A 23288-nucleotide genomic window follows, 5' to 3' on the forward strand; every position below is an offset into this window, starting at 1 on the left:
CATTAGCTGCCAGGCCATATGTTTGACATCAGGGACATAAAAGCTACACTGCACAGATATGAATTACAGTAGATTACAAATCAGCTGATTCTGAAAGGATCAGGTGGAGAAATCACTGATTTCTGTTCCAAGAGCAGGAAATGTTCTAAAAATCTTTATTGTTTCTGAGAATATTCACAAACATCTGGTTTGATTTTCAAACAGCTCGAGTTTCCTTCACTGACCAATTTGTGAATGCTGTGAACAACAGAAGAAGAAACAGAAACCACAGAAGAAGAACTTTGAATAACCTGACAGACGTTTATAAAAATGAAAATAACATTTCAATGCTACAGGGAGAAAATAATTTACAACAGAGCTGGTTTAAACACCGCCCCTCTCTGCTGCAGAGGCTCCGCCCACAAACAGCACCATAAACTGTGACCTTTAAAACGACCTCAGACAGAGAGAGGGCGAGAGACATTCAGAGAGAGAGAGGGAGGGGGAGAGAGAGAGAGAGCTACCTACATATAACTCAAATAAATTCAAATTTTAATCCCATTTGGAGAAATGCTGTTGACTCTGCCCAACATTGTCTCCATGACAACAGCAGAAAGAAACAACAAAGGAAGAAGAGTTCTGATTGGTCAAAAAAAATGTACAAATATCCTACAAGTCTTTTGTTTTGTTTGTTTCCAGAGTCCCGCCTCCTCCAGGTTCTGGCAACCAAGCAACAGTAACCAATCACAGTCTTCAGGAGAAAGTCGACTCCTCCTATTGGTCGGGTCTGAACTTCTTTGGTCCGGCAGATTTACTAGGGACAAAACAAAGAGGTTCAGTGAGATTTAAAGAATGATTCTACTCGTTTCAGCTTTGCATGAATCACAGCTCAGAATAATCCTTCTTTATCTTAAAAAACAAAACAAAAAAATTTAATTATTGTAATTTCTTCCCTTCTAGTCACTACAGTATAATTTCCTGCTGCGAAACTTCAACATATCCAGGATGTTTCTGTTATCCGCTCCGTCAGGTCAGGCGGCCTGCAGTCATGTGACTACAGCCCTGTGGAGGGGCAGCATGTACTGCAGTCGAAGCGTTGAGGCTGATATTTAAAGTCTAAAATCACGATGAAAATAACTGAAGGGAGTCGGCTTCGCTCTTTTTTTTTTTTTTGCATAAAAATGAACAGGAAACCGTCTGAGAAACACAAATGGAGTCTCCTTGTGTAAAGTCAGTAAAATGGACATTTTCACATGATCAAATGAATGTTGGGTTGTTCCCTTTTGTTTTTTAAATACAGAACAATAAAGTTGTGTCAAAGATGTCCTTACAGGTCTGCAGCGGGTCCTGATCCTGGTCTCTTCACCGCTGCTTTGGGGTCTTTACTGGTTTCTACAGAAGACAGAAAAACAAACATGAGCTCCATTTTTTTCTGAAAAACATCAGCACACCTGATCCTGGTCCTGGTGGTTCTCACCTTGCAGCCACCGGACCTGCGTGGCGGGACCGTAGCCCTTCTGGTTGCGAGCTGCAATGCGGAAGATGATGGCAGGTTTGGTTGTGTAATCGATGTGTGCGTTGGCGAGGCTGGAGGACTGGACCAGGCAGGACGGGTTGGGGCCACAGTAGACCCTCATGAAGGCCAGCTGGGTGGCACCAGAACCTGAACTGGAGGAGGAGGAAGCCTGGCTGGAGTGGATGGCCAGATAGACGGAGTACTCCGTGATCTTCCCCGACGTGACGGCGGGAGGCTCCCAAGTCAGCTGGGCCCCGTCCAGGTTCTGCAGGAGCAGAGGTCACATGAAAACATGAGGTTCGGCGCCCCCTACTGGTAACATTGCAGGATAATTGGCGGCCATAAAGCCCGCATCTCACCTTGCTGATCTTGATGGCGCAGGGTGCTCCGGGGAAACCGGGCAGGCACGTTTTAAACGCCGACACCTCTGAGAACGCGCCACGGCCGCAGATGTTGATACCTGCCACACGGAACTTGTAGGCTGTCCCCGGTTGTAGCTCCACCTTTCTCATTCGAGTGTAGTCCGGGACCGCGCCCGAGTCGTCCTGCAGGATTGGCGTCATCAAAGACATGATCAACAGGAACATCCCTGTAAACTGAATAAAACTTTATTTAAAGGCGGCGTTCTTACGTCAGGTGTGTTGTCGTCGTAGGGGACGTAGTAATGCGAGACCACCATGTTGGTGACTTTAACGATGCCGACGTCGAACCACCGATCCTCCTTCACCGACGTCTTCACCTGCAGGGGGCACACAGTTAGCCTTTTGTTAGCATGACGTTACGGTTTTGTTAGCATGACGTTACGGTTTTGTTAGCATGTCATTAGCCTGTTTTTCAGTCGCTCACCGGAGCAGTCGGTGCGATGCCGTTGGGTGCCTCTGGCAGTGCGGCAGGCGCTTCATTCTTCACCTGCCCTGATGTCAGAGTGGGGGCGGGACCAAACGTGCTGGCCAATCGCGCAACAGCGCTCGTTACCGCCGATGATGCCAGCTCGTGTCCGTTACTCGTGTCGGCTGCCGGGTCGTTGAGGCTGTCTGCAGGAGCAAGGCCCTCTGGGAAACACAAGATATAAAATCTTATAAGGCTTATAAACTAAGCAGCAGCAAAGTCATCAGCTGATCAGCTCTGATCAGTTATTGATCAGCTATCAGTCCTGTGAGCAGATTAAAAGTGATGAAGTTTAAAAAGAGCCAAACTCAGTTCTCTTAGAAATGAAGAAAATATTTTTGTCTGTCCTTCGATTGTCTCCTAACGAACGCTCTATGACGCTGAATGAGAATCTATCCATGGACAGGTGAGTTTGAAAGCTTTACAGGTGACTTATTTGTTCCTCACACAGAGTCGGGATCGATTTACTTTACTGCAAGTGAAAACTGATCTGTTTATTTTCCTGTCAGTTTTATTTTTGTCTGTTTTTATGCCTAAATTCATAGACGTAAGGGCCGTAGAGATTCGTTTGTAGCTAAAACATTGGATGGGCATGTGAAATCTCTGGTTCGGTCTTGTTTTTATCATGAAATGTGGCTAAGCCCGGTTTTATCTTGCTCTGAACTCAAGATTGCTATACATGCATTTATTTCGTCACGCTTGGATTATTGTAATTCGCTGTTTATGTGTCTAAGCAAAGGTTCTCTGGATCGTCTGCAGGTTGTGCAAAACGCTGCAGCGAGGCTTTTGACAAAATCTTCCAAGTACTCAGATGTGACACCGTTATTATCTCAGTTACACTGGCTTCCTGTTAAATTTAGAGTCGATTTTAAGATCCTGGTTTTGACCTACAGAGCTGTGCACAGACTGGCACCAGCCTACATCTTTGATCTGCTACAGCCCGATGTCCCCAGCAGGTCTCTGAGGTGATCTGATCAGGGCTTACTTGCTATAAAAATACTAAGAGGAGGACTAAGGGTGACAGAGCTTTTGCCACTGTGGCCCCGAGACTGTGGAAGTCTCTCCCCCAAACATTAAGAACTGTGGACTCAGCAGCTGTTTTTAAAAAACAACTCAAAACTCACCTTTTTAAAACTGCTTTTGGTTCATTTTTTGCCTGTTTTATTTTCTCTTTTTAAATCTTTTTATGACTTGTAATCTTATGTGCAGCACTTTGTGATTCTGTCTTGAAAGGTGCTATATAAATAAAATGTATTATTATTATTATTATTATTATTATAAAACAAACTGCCTAGCAACAATGACAACATTTAAATATACAATAATGACACTAAGTTTAGACGTCTGACAGCAGGTGTACCTGTAGGGATGCTGCTGTGCTGTGGCTCCGGTTCTGGCTCAGGCTCAGGCTCTGGTTGGTGGATGCCCTGCAGTTGCTGCTGCTGTTGGACGAGCGCTGCCAGCTCCTGCTGAGTCAGAACGATGGGAATAGACTGCTCTGAGCCCTCAGCGTCACCTGCACAAGACAGACAGAATAACATCCGTCATGAAGGCAACTATGTCACACTGGATCCACACATTTATTTATTTATTTTTTTGACACTGTAATTTTTATTGATAATTTTGTCACAGTTTAAACACAGACATGTATTGCATTACAGGAGAAATAACCATGCAAGCACACAGTCAAAACAAACAGAACTAAAGCGAACAAAAGGTGTGGGTGCCAATTCTAATCAACTACCGTATGCATACCTGCCTTTACTCCGCAGCATACATACTCCAGCTTATATACGTACTTTTATACGGGCAAGCATCAATAGATATACAGAGTTATAGACCTTAAATGTTTTGTTCGTTCATTAATTTTCCTTGGTGCCATATAATGTCCACTTCTCCCACTTAGCAACGAAAATATCTTCCTTTAATCATTTTTTCCATTGCATAGATTTCTCCAACAATATTTAACCAGTCTTTTGAAGAAGGCGGATCCAGTTTGCACCAGTTTCTTGTTATAGCTTTCTTTGCAGCTATCAACAGGATTTTTGTCAAATACAAGTCGTCGTACATAACATACTCTCTAATATTCCCAAGATATACAGTTTTAAAATTGTGTGGTAATTGATAGCCCAAGATATTGCCTATTACAGGATCCACACATTTTGCTTTTAAACCTTTACTTTTGTTGCACACTCAGATGTGATGAGTGAGGGGTGGACCTGACTGTGAACCCGCACACCCATCAGCTAATGACTTGTGGTCGGCAGGTCATTAGCTGATGAGATTATCCTGGATAATCCCCCTCTGTGATTCTTACAAAAACTGTAGCGTACAAAATGAACTTCATGTTTTAATCAGTATGACCTGAAACTAGCAAGGCGAGCCGTTGAACTCTTAATGTTTCCCGAGGAGGCGTTTGATCGAATAAAGGGGAGAATTGGGAAACGCTGCAGTTGGCTTATCAAATCCCTGACCCCAAAGAGCAAACAGCTGGAACTGGAAACATGCAAGGACACAGATGTAGCTCCAGCTGTTTGGACTCTTTTCTTGGCTTAACGTGAATGATCATGGCTGGTTTTTAGTGCTCTCGTGGGATCAGAGTAATCAGAACCCGGACATTAATGAAGCTGTGATGTTGTGAAACTGCAGTGGTGGTGAAAGTAAGTGTGAAATAAGTGAAGTAACAGCTTTTCATATTCATGGAGTTCTTACGTCCACTTACGGCCAGACGAGTCTTTAAAATAATGACATCTTCTCACCGATATGTCCCGCTGCCTGCAGTACTGCCTGTATCGTCGCCTGCTGGGCTGCTTCCTCTGTTGCCGTGGTAACAGCCAGCTGATCCGGCATCAGCGCCCCCGTCACCATCAGGGTCGTCGCCGTCCCAGAGACGTCCTCGCCTCCGTCCCCTTCAGACGACATCAGCTCCTGAGGAAGACCGCCGTCTGAGGACGCCATCTGAGGGTGGGGACAAGCCAATCAGCTGCCTGTAGGTGAGTGTTTGTGCAAGTGCGTGTGTGGACGTCTTACCTGTGCTGCCGTATCGCCACCCTCAACATGAACGTGTAACACTGCCGCTGCTGATGACATCACATCCTCTGCTTGGCTGTCTGTCTGCATAGGCTCCTCCCCCTCATCTGCTGCTGTGTCCATAGCAACAGCCTCCGAGGACTCCTCCCGTGGCTGTCCGACCAACGACGAGATCTCCTGCGGAGGCACAGACATGTTGGTGTAATGTGTCATAATAGTGATGCCACGGGTGTGTGTCCGCGTGTCCGCCTCTTACAGGTATGGCTGGTCCTGGTGTGGGCGTGGCCTGTGTAACAGTAGTAATAGCTCTGCTCTGATTGGCTGCTGTGGAGGGGGGCTCAGATGTGGAGGGTTCTGTGGATTCCCCCTGTTGGCTGTCTCCACCCTGCTGAGCTGAAGACCACAGGACAGGAAATGAGGTCATTTCAGCTCTCGTTTTTCTTTGTCTTCAAAAAGTCAGGTGTGAGCAGGTTACCTGTAGCAGTGGTGGCGGTGTTGGTGGTTCCAGTCTCGTGGGTCTCACACGGTGGATTCGAACACACCTGAAACCAGAAACCGTTACTCTTGTTTGTCTTTAACCTGCCACAACTCACCTTCTGATCAGCTGACTCACCTGTTGGAGCCCTCCAGCTCCAGCTGTGGTGGCAGTGTTGGTGGTCCCGGTCTCGTGGGTCTCACACGGTGGATTCGAACACACCTGCAGACACAAACAGCTGGTGTTTAACTACAGACATCACCACACCTTCAACCAACGACTGTCCACCAGTAACCTGCATGTGTCAGGACTCAAGCGCTCTCTGACCTGTTGGAGCCCACCAACTCCAGCAGTGGTGGCGGTGTTGGTGGTTCCAGTCTCGTGGGTCTCACACGGTGGATTTGAGCAGGTGTTCAGAATGACAGCAGGTGGAGCTGACTGCTGAGCTGCAGGCTGGTTTGAACTCATCTGAGGAGGAAAAGCGGGAACATGATGGTCACACAGAATCAGCAAAAACCTTGCGAGCCCTTACAGGACTGAGTTTTTCCTGCACTGTTAGCTAAACCGTTTTACAGACTTGACTATGCGCTCCTATAACAACCACATGCACAGCGAGCTGGTCCTCAATTATAACAGAATGATTGAGGAGACTCGACTCAAGCTGAGTTGGTACTACGGAGAGAAAAAAGACTCCATGAACTCACCTGCAGCTGCTGGCTCATGCTCGCTGAGGCCACCGTGGCAGTGTTAGTTGTTCCTGTCTCGTGTGTCTCACAGGGCGGGTTTGAGCACACCTGGTTGCTACCGCCGATGTTGGCGCTGGCGACGGTAGCGGTGTTGGTCGTCCCCGTCTCGTGCGTCTCACAGGGTGGGTTGGAGCACACCTGGTTATTACCGAGGATATTTGCAGTGGCGACTGTGGCAGTGTTCGTCGTCCCCGTCTCGTGCGTCTCACAGGGCGGGTTGGAGCAGACCACTGTCACTGCAGCATCATTAATAACAGCATAAAAAACTTTGAAACAACCATCACGTAGTTCAACGTGCATTACAGTTTATTTCGTGCAGCAGCTAAATAGAAAACTTGTGGTACTGGTTTCTGTACCTGCAGCAACTGCACTTTCCCCAGTCTCTCCCTGCGCAGTAGTTGTTGTACTCGTAATCGTAGTACTTCCAGGTTCCTCTGAAGTAGGAGAAGCCATGATAGAGACTGGCAGATCCTGGACGACCGGCTGAGCCTCTGCACCGCTTGGTGTTGTGATCAGAGTCACCTACAGAGAGAAATTACAGTATTACTACAGAATAATGGAGAAAGAAAAGTACTAAAAACAAGTTCTGCTTGATAGTTTTTTCATGTCCTGTCCAGTGTAACTGCAGTACTACAGTAAAGTATTCCAGTATTTCTCCAACATTAGATGAATTACCTGCTTGGGTCCAGTGGCAGCTGTGGCTGTCGTGACCTGGCCAGCCAGTGTGGCAATAGTTGCCAGGGTGGTGATTGGCGTTGCCAAGGAGGCGTTAACCTGAGCACCGGCGGTTCCTGCCACGGTGGTGGAGATGTTTCCTGTAATCGTCCCCAGACTGGAGACACCTGCAGAGGTAAAATCACAGCTGCTGTGTTTGGACTGGTCACATGTCCACTGACACTGAACAGACTTAGCGGGGGTGCAGTGCAACAGCCGCTGGAACATTTTGGACAGCGCTATCATCGCTGCTACAAAATCGTGAGCCAGCTGGTCGTCATCATCTCCGACCTCAAATTTGGGTCAGATTTTTAACCCTGCTACTTTTGGATAATGTAGGATGGATGCTGTTGCTGTAGTTTGCATGCAAATGTTTCAGTGGTGAGACATTTTATACATGTAACATATTTGCAGTGTAGAAGAGAAGTTTTAATCATGCAGCCCTGGTGCCAGAACCGACCCACTGAAGGGTCTAGTGTAGCCCACTGGAGAGCTTTAAGTGTGAAAAGTCAAGCTGTTTAGAGGCCTATGTCCCATAATCTTCTTCATACCAAAAACAGAACGTCTCATGCAGTGAAAGGAGGCGTTTGTCTGTGTATTAAAGCACAGACACACATAGTAGCAGAGGCAACAAAGACATGTCGATAATGCCAGACAAAAACACAAAGTGTGAAAATTCAAAATGTTTCAGGCTGATAAGGAGAACTACGTCATACAGCTGTTTCAACATCACACGCTGTGTATACTGCATGTGAGTGTTATTAGAAAAAAGGTGTCATTAGAGTCTGGAGGAGCTCAATGTTGCTCTAATGTTAGTATGATTGGCAGACATGTCACTGCAGCACTGACAAAACAAACGTGACAAATCATACATTGTCAGGCATTAGTTTGTAGCCTCGTAGCAACAGCATCCCCCTGCTGTGAGGGTCAGTGCAGGTGGGTTACCTGTGGTTCCCTTGACAACCAGCGTGGTTACTGTGCCGGGCTTGGTGCCGACACCTCCTGGCGAGACCAGTCTGACTCCGCTCATCGGGACGGTCCTGAGGATTGTGCCGGGCGTACCTGGAGCTCCTTTCAACACCACCTGAACACACACACACACACACACACACAAAATACTTCAGTTGGCTTTAAATCCCCTGGGTGGTGCTGGAAAGATAATCCTCACTTTTTCCTTCATGAAGGTAATTTTGGCGCCCCTCAAAAAGACTTTAAGGTCTTTTCACAACTGCGGTGTTTAGTTGGTCTAAATCAAACTCATTTTCCTCCTTGGTGCGGTTCATTTGTGCAGGTGTGAACACAGTAATTGGGTACGGACCAAACCAACTGCAGTGAGACCTCTGGAGGTGGTGGTCTCGGTGCGGTTCCAAATGAACGCCAGGGTGGTTCATTTACGGTGTGAATGTAATCGGACCTCGATTCGAACAAACTACCAGGCGTACGTTACGTTTAAAATGTTCTGTAGCCACGTATGCTTTGCAGCAAAGTACTCTAGATGTGCAAAGGCATGAACGGGCTAGAAGCTAGCTGTGAAATTAGTTACTCCAGTTCTCCTATAGTCCAGAGCACAGCATCATCTTCCTGTATTTACTCTTGTTGTCCCGCCCCAGACACACCTGGCCAATGAGCAGACTGAATATTCTCATGTGGTTTGTAGTGACGTAAACAAACCAAACCAGCAACAAGTTTACAAACTCATCAAGACCAAAGTAAACGAACTACAGGTATGAAAACAGTCTTAGAACAAAAAAAAAAATCAATAGACACAGCTTTGTTAATCAGGGTTTCCATCAAAAACAAAAACAAACGAACACAAAAACTCACTGCCTGTACAGTATTTGAACTGTTACAGTTATTAAAAAAATTAATATAATTTAAACCTGAGAATGGAGAAAAAAAAAAAAGTACTATATTTTTGGAAAAAACACAACTTTATGACCCAGAACTAGAAAACTAAAATGAAAAGAAAATATATTTATATTTAACACAGTTTTGTTAAAACCTGTCAGCACAACCAGCCTGATGAGGCTTGAGCTAAAAAATGGACTGAATTTAATAGTTTTAGCCATTTTAAATATCAATGTCACAAATTAAAATTTAATGTGTAATTAATAAAAAAAATTAAATGAGAAAAAAACAAAACTATAATAACTGTGATGACAGGCGGATCACGGTGACTGTGAGCCAATAACATGAACAACTGAAGAGAAAAGCTTTGCTGCACTTTGTACACGCCACTTTAACCTGATGCTAAAAGAGCATAAAGATGACAACGATGTGGCAACAGAGGGTTCATGTAAAGGAGCCTCAAGTGTCTCATTGGGTATAATTTTTTTAATTGAATACATGTGGGTTGGTGTCTACCAACCCACATGTATTGGTGGTGTCTACACCACTGATGTGGTGTCAAATGTGGCGGATGTGGCTGATACATGGAGTACATCAGATTACCGTCTATTAAACAAACACACGACCAACACAGACTTCCGAGGATTGTTTTCTGACAGTTTCTCGCAGATTTCTAAGCTTATGTTTTTTTTCCTGACGTTCTAAAACCAACACGTCTCATCAGTCTGATTCGTTCAGCCTGAATTTTACTGTCTGCATGTTCACGCATTACAGTGTGTGTGTGTGTGTGTGTGTGTGCGTGCATTACCTGTGTGACCCCCTGCTGGCCTCCTGCAGACACTTTTGGCACGGTGGTGAGGATTTTTCCAGCGGTCCCTGGAGTCACCATCTTGGTAGTCAGGATGGTGATCGGACTGTTTCCACCTGGAAGGGAGGAGCTTCACTCAGTCATCCACCACATTAAACATTAAACTGGACTTACAGTGGTCCCACTTTCTTTCAGGGATGTTCCCGGGGGAGTGAAATGACCCCAATGAGGCAGTCGTAATAAGAGCTGGTCGAGTTCTCTTAATGCAGCAAAAGGTTTCTCTGCTTTTTTATCTCCTTTACCAATGAAACGACTGTTCTAACCAGGCAGAATCTACAACATTGAAACACAGAACTGAGGCTATTTGGATGTGTTACTGGCTCTTTAAATCATGGAAGGCTTTGAGGTGTGTGTGCTGGTGTTGTACCTGCGCCTCCCTGCAAAGCTGACACTGGGATGGTCTTAATGATGGTGGTTCCGGGTTTGGAGGCTGCCGGCGCGACGCCCAGGATGGTGGGTTTCCCTGCTGAGGATCCAGCCTGTGCCGTGCTGAGGATGGTGGTCTGCTTACCATCGGCAGACGATACCAACTTCAGGATGGTTCCTGCAGGGAGACCGCCCTTAGCCTGACAGGAAGCCGGAGGAGGAAGAATTGGGGTTACTGAGTTTTTAAAATTTTTTACATTCTAGTCAGAGAAGAAACTTACATTTAATGTTGTATAACACCATGCAGATAAATTCATGACGTAAAAAAAGTTTTGAAAAAATTTGCCAAGAGTTCCCAAACTTTAAGCAGTTTTGAACCCTTTAAGACCTACCATAGAAGTCCGCCAGAGCTTATATTATATTTTTACATGCTGTAGTGCCATTTTTGGGAGCATTTCAAGTTGCTATACATCAATACAACCATTACAGCCTAGATTTTAATAATATGTCTGCATTAAGTGCATAGTAATTACATAAATTGCAAAAAAGTGTAATAAACTACAAAGAAATTGAAAATCGTTTTTGCTTTTTTAACATATATTTCTAGTTAGAGAAATTTAAGAGGCTTATCCCTCAAAACTGTAAATACAAAAAAGTTGCACAAAATAGTTTCCCACCACAGGAAATTTATTTTGAGTGTCTTCATAGTTTTATTTTTGAAATACACCAATTTTTATATACTGCAGGAAAAACAAAAATAAATATTATAATGCAAATTTGCAAAAAAGCAGCATATGCATCAAAATAAACTATTTCCAGCAGTGCAATATGAGTCCTAAGCATCCCAGAAACCACACAGAAAGTCATAAAGTCAAACATAACTTTTAAAAACACCAGTATAGGCTCATTGAGGCCCGGACGGTAAAAAACTACATTTCTGCGAAAATGACATCACTTCCGGTTTCGGGCAGGTCATGGCGGACATGCGATAGTTCGCGCTGACGTCTATTCCAACGTAGGAAGTGTTACAAACAGCTGATCGGATCGGCAAAGCGTGTTTCTGGAATATTATGTTTTTGTTGCTGCAAGTGCTTTTTATGCAGTTTTTGCAAAACTATATGTGGAAGGAAACTGTGACCGAGGACAAGCTGATGGCATAAGATGTAAGAACAACTCCTCCGGTTTCATATGCAAAAAACATTATTGCGCTAGCTTACGTGGTTGCAGAGCTACCGGGATTTAAAAATAGTTACGCAAAACAGAGCGTGCCCGCTCCGACCGGTTTTAAAGGGTTAAATGGATTTGACTGGCGATTCTAAACATTGTTTATTAATCGTCCCAGTGAGAACTGAAACTGAAGTCGGGGGTGTCTCAGTATTCGTTTACAGAGGGGGTTCAAACTCTGGGACCAGTACCTGGAGGAGCTGAGTTACTGCGTTGCTCCCAGCCTGGACCGTAACGGCACCACTCTGAACTGGTTTGGTCTGGACCACCGATACCACTTTGCCCAGGCTGCTGAGGTTACTGAGCTGATACAGAGGGAGGGATGATGTCATAAACAGCACTCTGACCCACATGCTGATATCAGATAAATTATCATCTAAACCAGCGCTGCAGCTGACATCACTCACCAGTGTCCCGCCTCCTCCCATGCTCAGTGGGCTGTTAACCAGAGTGATGGTCTTTGTGACTCCACCCACCACCGTCGTGACCACCTGAGCCTGCTGAGAGACGGTCACCGTGCCCGACTTATGGACCGTGATGATTGGCCTGCTGGGGGTCCCAGGGTTGGAGACGGAGGCCCCACCCACCTGGGCTGCAGCCGTCTTCAACAATCCCGTGGCCATGTTACTCACCTGAGAAAAAGAGCAAGATGTTACACGTCACCTGCCGCGTGTTCTGATGCAATCCTGCGTCTTGGAGGCGTCAAGTCGAGTTTTATCTTTACCACTTTGACAGGCAGACTGCTCGTTCCTGGACTGACAGCGACGGTCTTCACTAGGGTTGCTCCTGCGGGGACATTCAGCACCGTTGCCGTAGATGGAGGGATCTTCTGAGTCGCTGCAGCTGCCGCCGCCAATGCTGCCATGCCACTCATCTGAGGATTGCTGCCGATTGGCTGAGGGGAGACAGGGATAAGCCGTCATAACAGGAACATTTGAAAAATATGAATGATAATCCATATCAAAGTTTATGACAGAATACAAAGTGTTTGTTACAGGAACAAATCCTGTTTTACCAGATTATCCACGCTTACATGGACGACATGTGCAGAGCGATGTGTGACACCTGTACTGAGGAGGGTGGGAGGGGAGGTGAAAGCTCATAAGAAACAAAGTTCTGTTTACCGTTTGACCGGGCTGAGCAGGTACCACCATACGAACACCTGCAGGAAGTGTCGTCACACCAACTGGCGACTTGGGCATGGCCTGTCTCACTGTGACGATGGAGGCTCCACCTGTTGTACCCGGAGCTGATGGCACTTTCAAGATCGCTGCAGAAACAAAAAGATAGGTGAGGGACATTCGTGTGCACCCGCTCGACCACCACTACATCTACCTGTGCAAGTGTGGAGACCCACCTGGTGCTTTAGCAGCTGCAGCCAACGGGGTTCCAGCTACAGATGCAGTGGGAGTAGGGACGAGCGTGATGCCGGACAGGGGGACAGCTTGGTTGGCTGGTACTGCTGTGACGGGGCTTTTGGGGGAGCTGGCTCCAGGTGTGGCAATAGTGGGGGAAGGGGTTGTGGCAGGTGACGAGGCCGCAGGCGTGGCGGGAATGTCGTACTTCTGCAGCTGTAGCAAGTAGGTGTCTGCAGTCTGCGACGGCCCCCAGCTCACCTCCAGAGACGTAGTGTTTGCCCGCACCAGCTGCACCCGAGAGGGGGCGCAGGGACGCTCTGAGAACAGGTCAGACAAATGATACCAGGTCAGACTGTCAGCTCAGGTACAACAGCACTAGTACACCTCTGTTAGTGCACTCACCGGTCTCCAGGTACCAGAGGTCTTTGCAGCACACCTGGTTGTTCCAGGCCTTCCTGTATCCATCTCTGCCGCTCCAGATATAAAGTCTGGAGTTGATGGCGACGCTACAGTGACCTGCGCGAGCTCTGGGGATGTTCTCCTCTGAAGTGTCCATCAGCACCGTTTCCCAGCACATCGTGTCTGGAGGCAGACAAGTGAACTCACAGTTTTGTCGTTTGTGTTGAATTCCTCTTTAGTTTCAGTTATTTATGCACATGTCGAACATCTGTTATGTCAGCAATATAATTTACATGACCTGCATGAACACGAGCGCTCAGCACCACACATGTGAAGAGTGAGTGTTGCTGTGTATCTGAGTGTGTATTTGTACCTAGGTTGAGGCAGGCCAGTGTGTTGGTGCACTTCCACTCCTTCTCATGAGTCGCCACTTTAACATCATCCATCACCAGAGGAACCCAACCTCCAAAAACATACATCCTGAAAGGAAACAGTCGGGATTTCAGCGTGCAGTAGTAGAATACAGCTCAGACGTCCTTGTTTAGATATCTGACCCCCATCCATTTTCAGCCACTTATGCAGGTCCAGATTGTAAGGGCAGCAGTTTAAACAGAAACAGTGTCTCCAAGCCATCTGACATAATCTCTCCTGTGTGCCTTCAGTTCTCCCACAAGTTCCAAGTTCATCAAGTAGACTGATTTCACTTTTCTTCAGTTATAGCAGTGCTCAAGATGATAGATTACTCCGTCACCAAAGTAACCAAAATACATCAAAACGCACACCTGCCATAGTTCCTCTCCGTCACACAGCCTGACTCTGGCATCTATCTGCTCCTCGTCTAAAGTTCAGTCACAACAGCAGCTGAATAACCAGCGTACTCCAAACATCCTTCTCCACAGAAAGGTTTTCCAGTTCCTCTTATTGAAACCTGAAGTGCTCAAAGATCATATATTCAATATCTCTAGAAACTTCTGGGTATTCCCCGGTGTTCCCACCCAGTTCCAGGTTTCCCCAGATAACCTCCAGATAGAAGCACCAGGACCACTTCAGCCGGCTTCTTTTAAATTTGGGCTGTTAACAAAAATCAGCCAACGCCTGTGTGACTGCCAACAAAAAGAGCCATTCAGGGACAGAAAAGTTATTATAATAAAGGCTCTTAGGCCTTTACGACAGGCGTGTGGTGAGTGACCTCTGCTTTTGCAATTAATACAATAGTAAAAGTCACACTGTTGATATGCAAGTTCAGTACAGTGGCAACCTGATGGCTAGATAGCAGAGCTGTCCCTTCAACCGCTGTTGTTTAAAGTCCTCAAGAGAGGAAAAAAAGCTCTGGGATGCTGACACTTTATTTGAAATACAAACAAATAAAAAATAAACAAGGAGATCTTTGTGTGTGTGTGGGGGGGGGCAGTACTTGTTGTTGATGGTGGTGGCGGAGTGCAGACTGCGAGGTAGGGGGGCCGTCCCACCGAGGCCTGGTTTGCTCCACACCAGAGAGTCTGTGTTATGAAGAAGACAGGAGCCAATCAGAAGTCAGTACAGCAGGTTTGGACCCGAGTGTCCCATTTTTTGATTTTTTTTTTTTTTTTGCTGTTTACTTCAAATTCAAATTCAAATTTTTTTTATTTGTCACATACACAGTCATACACAGTACGATATGCAGTGAAATGCAGTGAAATGCTTGGACAACTGCTCGTGACCTAAAGAAAAAAGAAAAGGCTATGAATAAGATAGGAAATAAATAAATATGAAAATAAAAAAGGGTAAATTTAACCAGGAAGGAATAAAATAAAATATAAAAAATTAAGTTAAGAATGAGATAACTGTACAACAAAATACACAATACACAGTATAGAAATATATAAGAATGTAAGAGAAATATAAATATATATACACACAATAACAGCAGCTGTACAAATATTAACTGGAAATGAGGAATATAATGTCCAGTGTTGTGCAATCCACATTATATAGTGTCTTCAGACCAAATGTTTTGTAAATTTAACAGCTGTTGAATCAGGACACTCGTCTCCACAGAACTACACAAACACTCAGCAATGACGCCACCTCACCTATGTCGAGGACCCACAGGTCCCCCAGCCGACAGCCACTCATGCCTCCGTAGATGATTAACCTGCTGGCCCCGTGGTTTGTCGTCACCACCGCCGTGTGACTTTCTCTGGGTGGTGGTGGTGGGCCGGACGTTGCTGGAATCTCCCAGCCGACCACGCTGGAGCCCGGCCGCAGCTCCAGACAGTACAGGTCATTCAGGTATCTGAGGGCAGAGGTCAAAGAACAGGCTCAAAGTCTGTATCTGGACCAATAGTTTTTTGCTCTGGCTCCCGACGTTTCCTACCTGGGGATGTTGTTTTTGGGATCTTCGCTATCATTGGCAAGTCCACCAAAAAGGTAGCACCGGCTTCCAATCAGAGAGAAGCTGTGTCCAAGACGGGGGCAGGGGGGTGGGCCATTCTTTGGCGCTTTGGCCTTCAGTCGTTTCCACTCCCAGCGACTCGCCTGAAGGTATAAGGTGTTACATAGTGAAACTTTCATGAGCTTTATAAAGCTTCATAAAGACTTCCAGGCTCTGCAGACACTTTGAATGACTGTTTTTACCACATTTACAGTTGAGATGAATGAATAAAAAAAGAAAAAAGCATAGCCACGCTAATCAGCTATGTACCTACAGGCTAACACACTGCTGTCTACACCGTCAATCGCCATCTGTGATAGTTAGCGTCTGATACCCCGCTCCCTGCAGTAGCATCACTGACCTGCAGCTCATATAGGTCGTTGCTGTATTTGCCGTACTCCACCATCCCTCCGAACACCAGCAGCCTCGTCCCGTCACACACGAAGCCATAGGCGGCACAGCCGGGGGGGATGTCACCACGGACTGCAGGGATGAACCACTGATTGGTGGCTGGAAGTCAGATTGGTCAGATGTTATTCAGGATGTTCCTGATTTCCAGTGTTTCATGATAGCAATGTAACTTCTTCACCCAGTTGGGACCGTTAAAAGAGTCACTGTGAAATCTGGGAGACTGAACTGAACCTCTTAAGACATCCTCTGACACCACACACACTACGAGTAGGGATGCAGGAATCTAATATTTGGTTGGAACATCGGATCAACCCCCACTCAGAAAACGGGACCTGCTTAATTTCTCCATGTTTCATTTGTTGCAGGACAGCAGTTAGTGGGTGTGGAGGAAGCTGACAGCAAAGTGTCAGCAGTTTGGAGGTTTTTCATGCTTGCTACACCAACACCTTTTCTTTTTATGTTCGCAAAATGTCTTTTAGTTAACAGCAAACTGTGGTCAAAGTGCGCTGACAAAACTGAAAAGCTCGAATGGGAAGATGATCCAGCCTCTCGAGTCTTATGTTCAGTCAGAGGGATTTGATATGTGGAACATACACATACACACTCTACATGGTAGACCCTAAGAAGGTCATTGGTTTGGTCTAACACTTGCTGGAAAGTTTTATTAAATTATGTTATTCACACAGTTTAATGATCACTGTGACAAATTTTCATGACAAATATTTCAAGAGATTTAAACAGGGACAATGAGAGAAAACCCCATTACAAACTTTAGAAATTATACTTGTTTTTTCATGAAAAAAGCTCATTTAGATTTGGAACATTTGCAGCCTGCAAGCTCACATCAACAAGATGTGAACTTGGCATGAAAACACACTACATACAAAAATGTTTAAATCTACATCAACTGAAAGAAACACATTCAACAAGCATGAACAGCAGCCCCAGAGAATGTTATTAAGGTAATAAAACAGTACAAATACGCTTGACACCAATTGGCTCAAAATACATTTGTGCTTTGAACCTAAAGCTTTAGGAAATCATCAACAACACAATCTCCACACACAGCAATTAAGTTTTCTTAGATAACGTCTTGATGCATTCTCAATCATCCAGGAAAGTAAACCAGCCCACTGAATGAACAATGGGCTGGGAGGTCAGTTCCTTAATCTTAATCATGCAAATTCTCATGACCATTGATCAACAACCACTGATCAAAGACCACTGATCAATGGCCATGAGTACCACACAAAACGCTAAGTCCAGATGAACAGAATCAACTTTTTGTTGATTTTCTTAGATAACTGTTTTTTTTTTAACAGTAACTTTGCTTTCTGTTTATTTTATTAAAAATGCCCGATGTAAACGGAATAACTTGAGAAATTAGTAAAGTCGTAAATATGTAAAAATTTAGTGATACATGCAGATTTTTATCTGCAGTCGATTGCAGGTCAGAACCACGATAGAGAATGATAAAATAAAGACAACCATATTAAACAAATAACGACCCCACAAACCACTTGGACGCAAATACAAAAACACTAAAAACGAATTTTGAAACGTAAGTGTTTTTAAACTGGCTTGTTTTTAAATGTTTTTCTTTATTTTCTGCAGCAACGTGGGGGTGTGTCCATGTGACGTCAGCAATGTTTTCAGTAAAAACGCGCCATTTCTCTCTATGCTTCTGCCAGAGCCGCCCGGTTAGCCGCTAGCTGCCTGCTAACCTTGTTAGCATGCGGAGCGGGGCTAGTAGGTTTTATTTGGTAGTCTGAGGTTAGCCTAGCCTAGCGTAGCATAGCCTAGCAGGATAAGGGTTATTATTTATTGAGCATTTCAGCCTCATTAGTCACAAGCAGAACAAAACTCCGCTCTCTTAGCTCTTTAGCACAGTTAGCATCGAGATAGCATATAAATTAATTTAGCATGCAGCCACACATACCATACTCATAATTATTTGGACACATGGAGCATATGAATCGTACCTGTGTTGTAGACATGCAACTCGTCCACGATCCCCTCGTTCCCCCCACCGAACACCACCATCAGCTCCTTAATGGCTACGGCCCTGTGTCCGTGCCGGGGCCGTGGGACTGGACCAGTCGATCCTACGACGCGCTTCCAGCGGGGCTGTAGCACCGCTGGCCTCCCGGGTTTGGCTTCCATTGGGCTGTTCTCTGGGTGCGCTCCTCTCGGTCCTCAATGACAGACAAAGATCAAAATTCAGTCGCGAGTTTAAAACGGTATGCGGCTGGCATTAGCCCGCTAACTAGCGCCAGAAGCTAACTAGCCGGCTAATGTCCCTGACGTTGTTGAATGGCTAACTAGCTTCTGCTACCAGGATTAAAGAGCCGCTCTGTGAGCTGCGGTCTAACCCGGTCCGTCCCCTTTTATTGGACCCACTATATAAAAAAGCCTTCCTTTCTAGATCCAGCCGCAGAATCGGGCTCAGACAGAGACCACTGGGGTGCTATCCAGCCCAGTGGGCGCTGCTTGGAGACGGGAGGAAGCCGCCAATAGCAGCTCAGGCTAACACAAATGAGCATACGGCTGCTGCGTGCAGTGCTGTGAGGAGCCCCGGAGGCAGCAGGCTGCTATCAGACACGCAGAGCAGCCGGGGCGGGAGCCGCCATCTTGCTGCTAGCAGAAGCCGCTGAAAATGGCAGTGAAGCTAGGTGGCTAACAGCTAGCAGCTAACAGACAACTTCCTGTCCTCAGTAGTAACCTCTATATACAAAACAGTGACTTATTAGCTCCGTGAACAGCTTTCAGTCTACTGTATTAAACTTTCTAACTTAATTTAATCTGTACATTTACAATAGTGGGAATATTTATTAATTAAAAAATAATTACTTCATTTCTAAAAGTCGGCTGAAAAATTCAAAATCACTTTACAATCTGAATACAGAATCAAAAACTTTGATCAGTTCAGCCATCATCTGCTCATATAGACCCCAAATGACAGAAAACTGCTGGCAGATTCAAATAACTTGGGACTAACTAATCTTATTACTGCATTTTTTATTTATTGTTTATTTATTGTGTATTTATTATAAGTATGTATTTGATTACCTTCTTAGATAATTATTTTTTACCCTGGAGTCCGGAGGCATATAAAAGATTAATATAAAAGATTAATTAAAAAAGCTAATCTTCATGTGTGAGTTTTGAAAGAAATGTGCTTGAATGACTGTTTTAAGTCATTATTTGTGCCTGAATGACTTGCACCATTTAAACGCAGCAGTTCCAGTCAGGATGCAGAAGATCCTGGAGCTCTGGCCTGCTGTGATTGGCTGCCTCCCTGTCGGGTGACTGATGATGCTCTGGACACTGGAAAACTGACAGTTGTGGACTTGACTGAGCTGGTTGTTGAATGTTTGTTTAAACAGCATTGCTGCTGACAGGTAGCATAAATATGTTTCACCTCCAAACTGGGATTTTACCCCCTGACTGTGTCACCCGAAAAAACTGGAGGGATTCGTAAAAGGCCCAGAGCTAAAAGTGACGCCATCGCCGTGCTGCTTCATCCACCCAACAGAAAAACACAAATTTCAAACTTGCAAAGAAAAGCTGCAAATTTGGGATTCTTACACTTTTCAGTGCACATTATATTTAATTACATTTTATAATTACATTAACTAAACGTTCGGCCCAAATTTAGTCAAAACACCGTAACCTTCCATCTTAGACACCTACTGGAGTGGTTTTCAAATGCTGTTTAATATATACCACAGTTAAATATGCCACACAACGTGAATGTTTTCAACAGGACTTGACCCAAATTCTCAAGGCCTGGTTCCTCGCCTGCCTCTGCCTGATGGCCCTGAGAGTTTGCCGTCATCTACCATTAACAACAACCAGTCAAAGCGGAGGGTCCCTCCAAGCAGACCCAATATAGCATCGACGTTTTTAGATACTCAAACAGAACAACACACCCGGGCTTCTGCGATAAACACACCAGAAAACTAACAAACTAACTGCAAAATAAACACAGAAAATTGTATTAAGGAACGGTTTACATGAAGTTGTTTTTAAAAATAACTTTGTGAACACTTGGATAGCTTCACCCTGACCTCGCCCATTATATAACACGCTATATTCAATCAGCCATTTTGCAGTGCTATTGACATTCTCTACAGTAAATGTCACAACAGAGCTCAACAGCTACTTTTTTATAAGGTCTCTGTTTCCAGAATTGAATTTCCCATTTCCTATTTCAGGAAATCCTTTTATAAAGAGTTTTAATCCTTGAACCGAGACAACCAGCTGAGAGGTGACCTTTGACCATAAAAAGATTTCATTAGTATTAAAAAATAATAATAATGGAAAATGGAAAAAATGACAAAGGTTCAAAACTGTGTACATAATTACATAATTATAAGAAATCACTCATCACATAATTAACTGCAGATCCAAGACTCCACAGCAAATGGCCGTAAACCCTCTAAATGCGATGCTTTCATTGTTGTAGTGCTTCTATGGTTAATATGTTGTACAATAACAGTTTGAATGGATTTTTGTAGTTTGTGTTGCATTATGTTTAAGTATCGCCTCCTTATTGACACAGAGCTTTGCACCTGACTGCAATCAGCACTCTTGTGGTTTCTAAAGTTTCACACTCTCAAAGCAACCTGATGATCTTAGGTTTAAACATTTCCATGGCAACAGCGGCCTCCACCACAGATGTAGGATTAAAGGTTGAAAAGTTCTACCCAGGACATCTAGCCTACGTCCTGTAACTTTACGAATACAATTCATGACACAAGACTGTGGATTCTACAGCAGCACTATCATGGTTTTACAACACCGTACAGAAGATCCTACATCTATCAGCTTAGACCATCATTGACCGGAAACTTCCAGTGTCCTAAAAATCAGGATAATCCGAGCAGCAGCACGTTTTGCTTAAGCTGAAATATTTTTCACTTGTACAGGCACATTCTCATCAGCTGCATCAAATTCACCCCATTGCCTAAGCTTTGCTAAGGCTGAACTGTTTGTACCACATCACTGTGTAATTAACTGTTAATTTTCTATTAGGACAATTAAGGCTCTGGTTGCCTAGGTAACCCTATAATATTTTTACCACTGCCTCATAGGTCAAAGAAAGGTTGCTTCAAATTGCATTAGGGACCTGCTCAACTTCCAACAAAAAAATGATCATGCTGGCAAAACCAACTGGTAATATTGCTGTAGATGTGTCCATTTTTAACATACAGTCTATGACTGTAGACTAAATATGGATGTAATATAATTTACTGTATTTGGCTTCATTCTTCTTTTAGGTACTTCCTTTAGGGGTCACGACAGCGGATCATCTGCCTTCATCTCACCCTATTGCTAGCACAGTCCTCCTTCACTACGTTCATTTATCTTCTCTGTGGTCTTCCTCGTTTCCTCCTCTCTGACAGCTCTATCTTCATCCTGCATCCTTTGTCCACTATAGCCTCTATCCCTCCCATGCACATCTCAGCCTTGCCTTCCCTTCCAAACTCGCTGTTATCCTCCTGTCACAAGTTCCCAATGACGCTTGTCTGCACTTACTCCACCCTTCTTCACCTCTATTGTGCACTGTCCGTTACTTTGGATGGCTGAACCCAGGTATTTAAACTCATCTACCTTCAAATCAAGCTGCAGTTTCACTGTTACACCTTTCTCCCTCTCATTCACACACATGTATTATGTCCTGCATCTATTACATTACTATAGTGTAAAATTTACAGCTGGGCTTGTAAAGCTGGAATTCTTTACACAGATTTGTATTTTAGATATTTATTTTTTGGACACATATACGTTAACAACATCAGTATCATTGTTTTCACAGTGTCCTAAAATCTGTCCTGCTAATGCTCTGCTGTTTGTTTCAGAAACATGGAAATGCTTGCTGTGACCAAGTGGACAATCCAAACACAGCCAGCTGAACTCCCATTGAAACCTTACACGGGCTTTTTCACGTCGGAACAATTAAAAGCTCAGGTACACCTGCTGTTCTCCGCTTCCGGTTAGCTCGGCAGGTAACCGACGCACCTGGCTGCACTTTTATTTGCTGCTCAGTAACATTCATGACAACATAAGGGGAATCCAGCGCCACAGCTATTTGCTAGCTAATGCTAAAACCCACCGCTAGGCTAAAGCTGTTAGCATGCACTCACAAAGCTAACCGGCTAACTTGTATAATGTTTTATTTCTTTCGTATCTTCTTTATCACAACTGTAAATTAAACCTGGAGAGAAATCAAAACGTTTAGGAGCTGTTCTATGAGACATTTTAGATCCCCTGGGTGAAACAAGTATTTGTCCACCTAACCAAAACAAAACCATTTTCTCTCTACGGGAAGCCGGCGGGCTATCTGCCCATTCTGATCCGGAAACGGAGCGTAAAAGCAGACGTTAGCAATTCTGCAGGGTTGCTAATGCTAGTCTACTTTATTAATGTGCTGTTAGCAGACCGTTCTCGTGCTAACCAAAGATTATCATCGTTGTATCAGATAGCGTCCAACATTAGCTCAAATTACCACAAAGAGCTGCAGGTAGCCGTACGGATAGCTTAGCTAGCACAGAAGCTTCATTAATGATTAGCATCTGCTAATTTAATAGTGGTTAACTGATGGAGCCTTCACCAAACTTCCTGTTAAAAATGATTCTTTAGCCCGCGGGCTTGAGTAGCTCTGGAACGGTTAATGTAGCTCAACAACGAGCTTGCATTAAATAAGTAGCTAGTTATGCTAACGGCTGTTAGCACTGACGTCCCTTCCCTCAACAAACATGGCGGCAGTACCGTTAACCGCTCAAACAGGCTGAAAAGTCGCGAGTAGCATTCGACCCGGTCCTGCCCGGTCCGGTCTGGAGTACTTACTCACTTTGCGGATTCTGTCGTGTACAGTCAGACTGAGCTCAGAACAATCTTTCCGTAGCTTCAAACGCTCATCTTCATCTTCGACATGCCGTTCAAAGAGACGCCATTTCCTCCCCAACTTCACGGCGCAATAGCGCACCCCTCAGGACATACACAAACACACAGCTACAGTCTTTCAGTAGAAATGGAAACTAAATGTCA

General features: G+C 44.7%; 1 protein-coding gene across 3 annotated transcripts; it reads right to left on the bottom strand.

Annotated features, from left to right (window-relative positions):
• Nucleotides 1–277: 277 nt before the first annotated feature.
• hcfc1b (host cell factor C1b) lies at nucleotides 278–23213 on the bottom strand. 3 transcript variants are annotated; one of them, XM_087834313.1, is made up of 32 exons: nucleotides 23092–23213; nucleotides 18218–18430; nucleotides 16186–16334; nucleotides 15768–15928; nucleotides 15484–15686; nucleotides 14826–14910; nucleotides 13785–13891; nucleotides 13415–13594; nucleotides 13012–13329; nucleotides 12779–12924; nucleotides 12379–12549; nucleotides 12062–12286; nucleotides 11846–11959; nucleotides 10432–10630; nucleotides 10005–10120; nucleotides 8294–8432; nucleotides 7310–7476; nucleotides 6991–7156; nucleotides 6593–6870; nucleotides 6216–6356; nucleotides 6027–6110; nucleotides 5889–5955; nucleotides 5670–5806; nucleotides 5414–5590; nucleotides 5143–5341; nucleotides 3744–3899; nucleotides 2342–2547; nucleotides 2127–2234; nucleotides 1855–2040; nucleotides 1457–1760; nucleotides 1311–1371; nucleotides 278–793 (listed from the first exon to the last, which is right to left on the bottom strand). In XM_087834313.1, exons 2-32 carry the CDS (start codon nucleotides 18396–18398, stop codon nucleotides 754–756), a joined length of 4971 nt encoding a protein of 1656 aa, XP_087690439.1. In that variant the 5' UTR covers nucleotides 18399–18430; nucleotides 23092–23213; the 3' UTR covers nucleotides 278–753. The 3 variants fall into 3 exon arrangements, with proteins under 3 accessions (XP_087690439.1, XP_087690438.1, XP_087690437.1); XM_087834312.1 differs by having other exon boundaries at nucleotides 23088–23205; XM_087834311.1 differs by lacking the exon at nucleotides 23092–23213 and adding an exon at nucleotides 22747–22761.
• Nucleotides 23214–23288: the final 75 nt, after the last annotated feature.

This window comes from Neolamprologus brichardi, chromosome 20 (genome assembly GCF_056152115.1).
Source record: "Neolamprologus brichardi isolate AB-2024 chromosome 20, ASM5615211v1, whole genome shotgun sequence".
In the NCBI taxonomy this organism is placed as follows: Eukaryota; Metazoa; Chordata; class Actinopteri; order Cichliformes; family Cichlidae; genus Neolamprologus; species Neolamprologus brichardi.

Bases quoted from the DNA above. Each gene is read 5' to 3' on its own strand.
- hcfc1b (XM_087834313.1), bottom strand. From the start codon at position 18,398: ATGGAAGCCAAACCCGGGAGGCCAGCGGTGCTACAGCCCCGCTGGAAG. The intron at 8,433-10,004 runs GTAATGCACGCA...GTGTGTGTTCAG, and splicing joins GCCAGCAGGGGGTCACACAG to GTGGTGTTGAAAGGAGCTCC. The intron at 6,111-6,215 runs GTCAGAGAGCGC...TTGTGTCTGCAG, and splicing joins GAGTTGGTGGGCTCCAACAG to GTGTGTTCGAATCCACCGTG.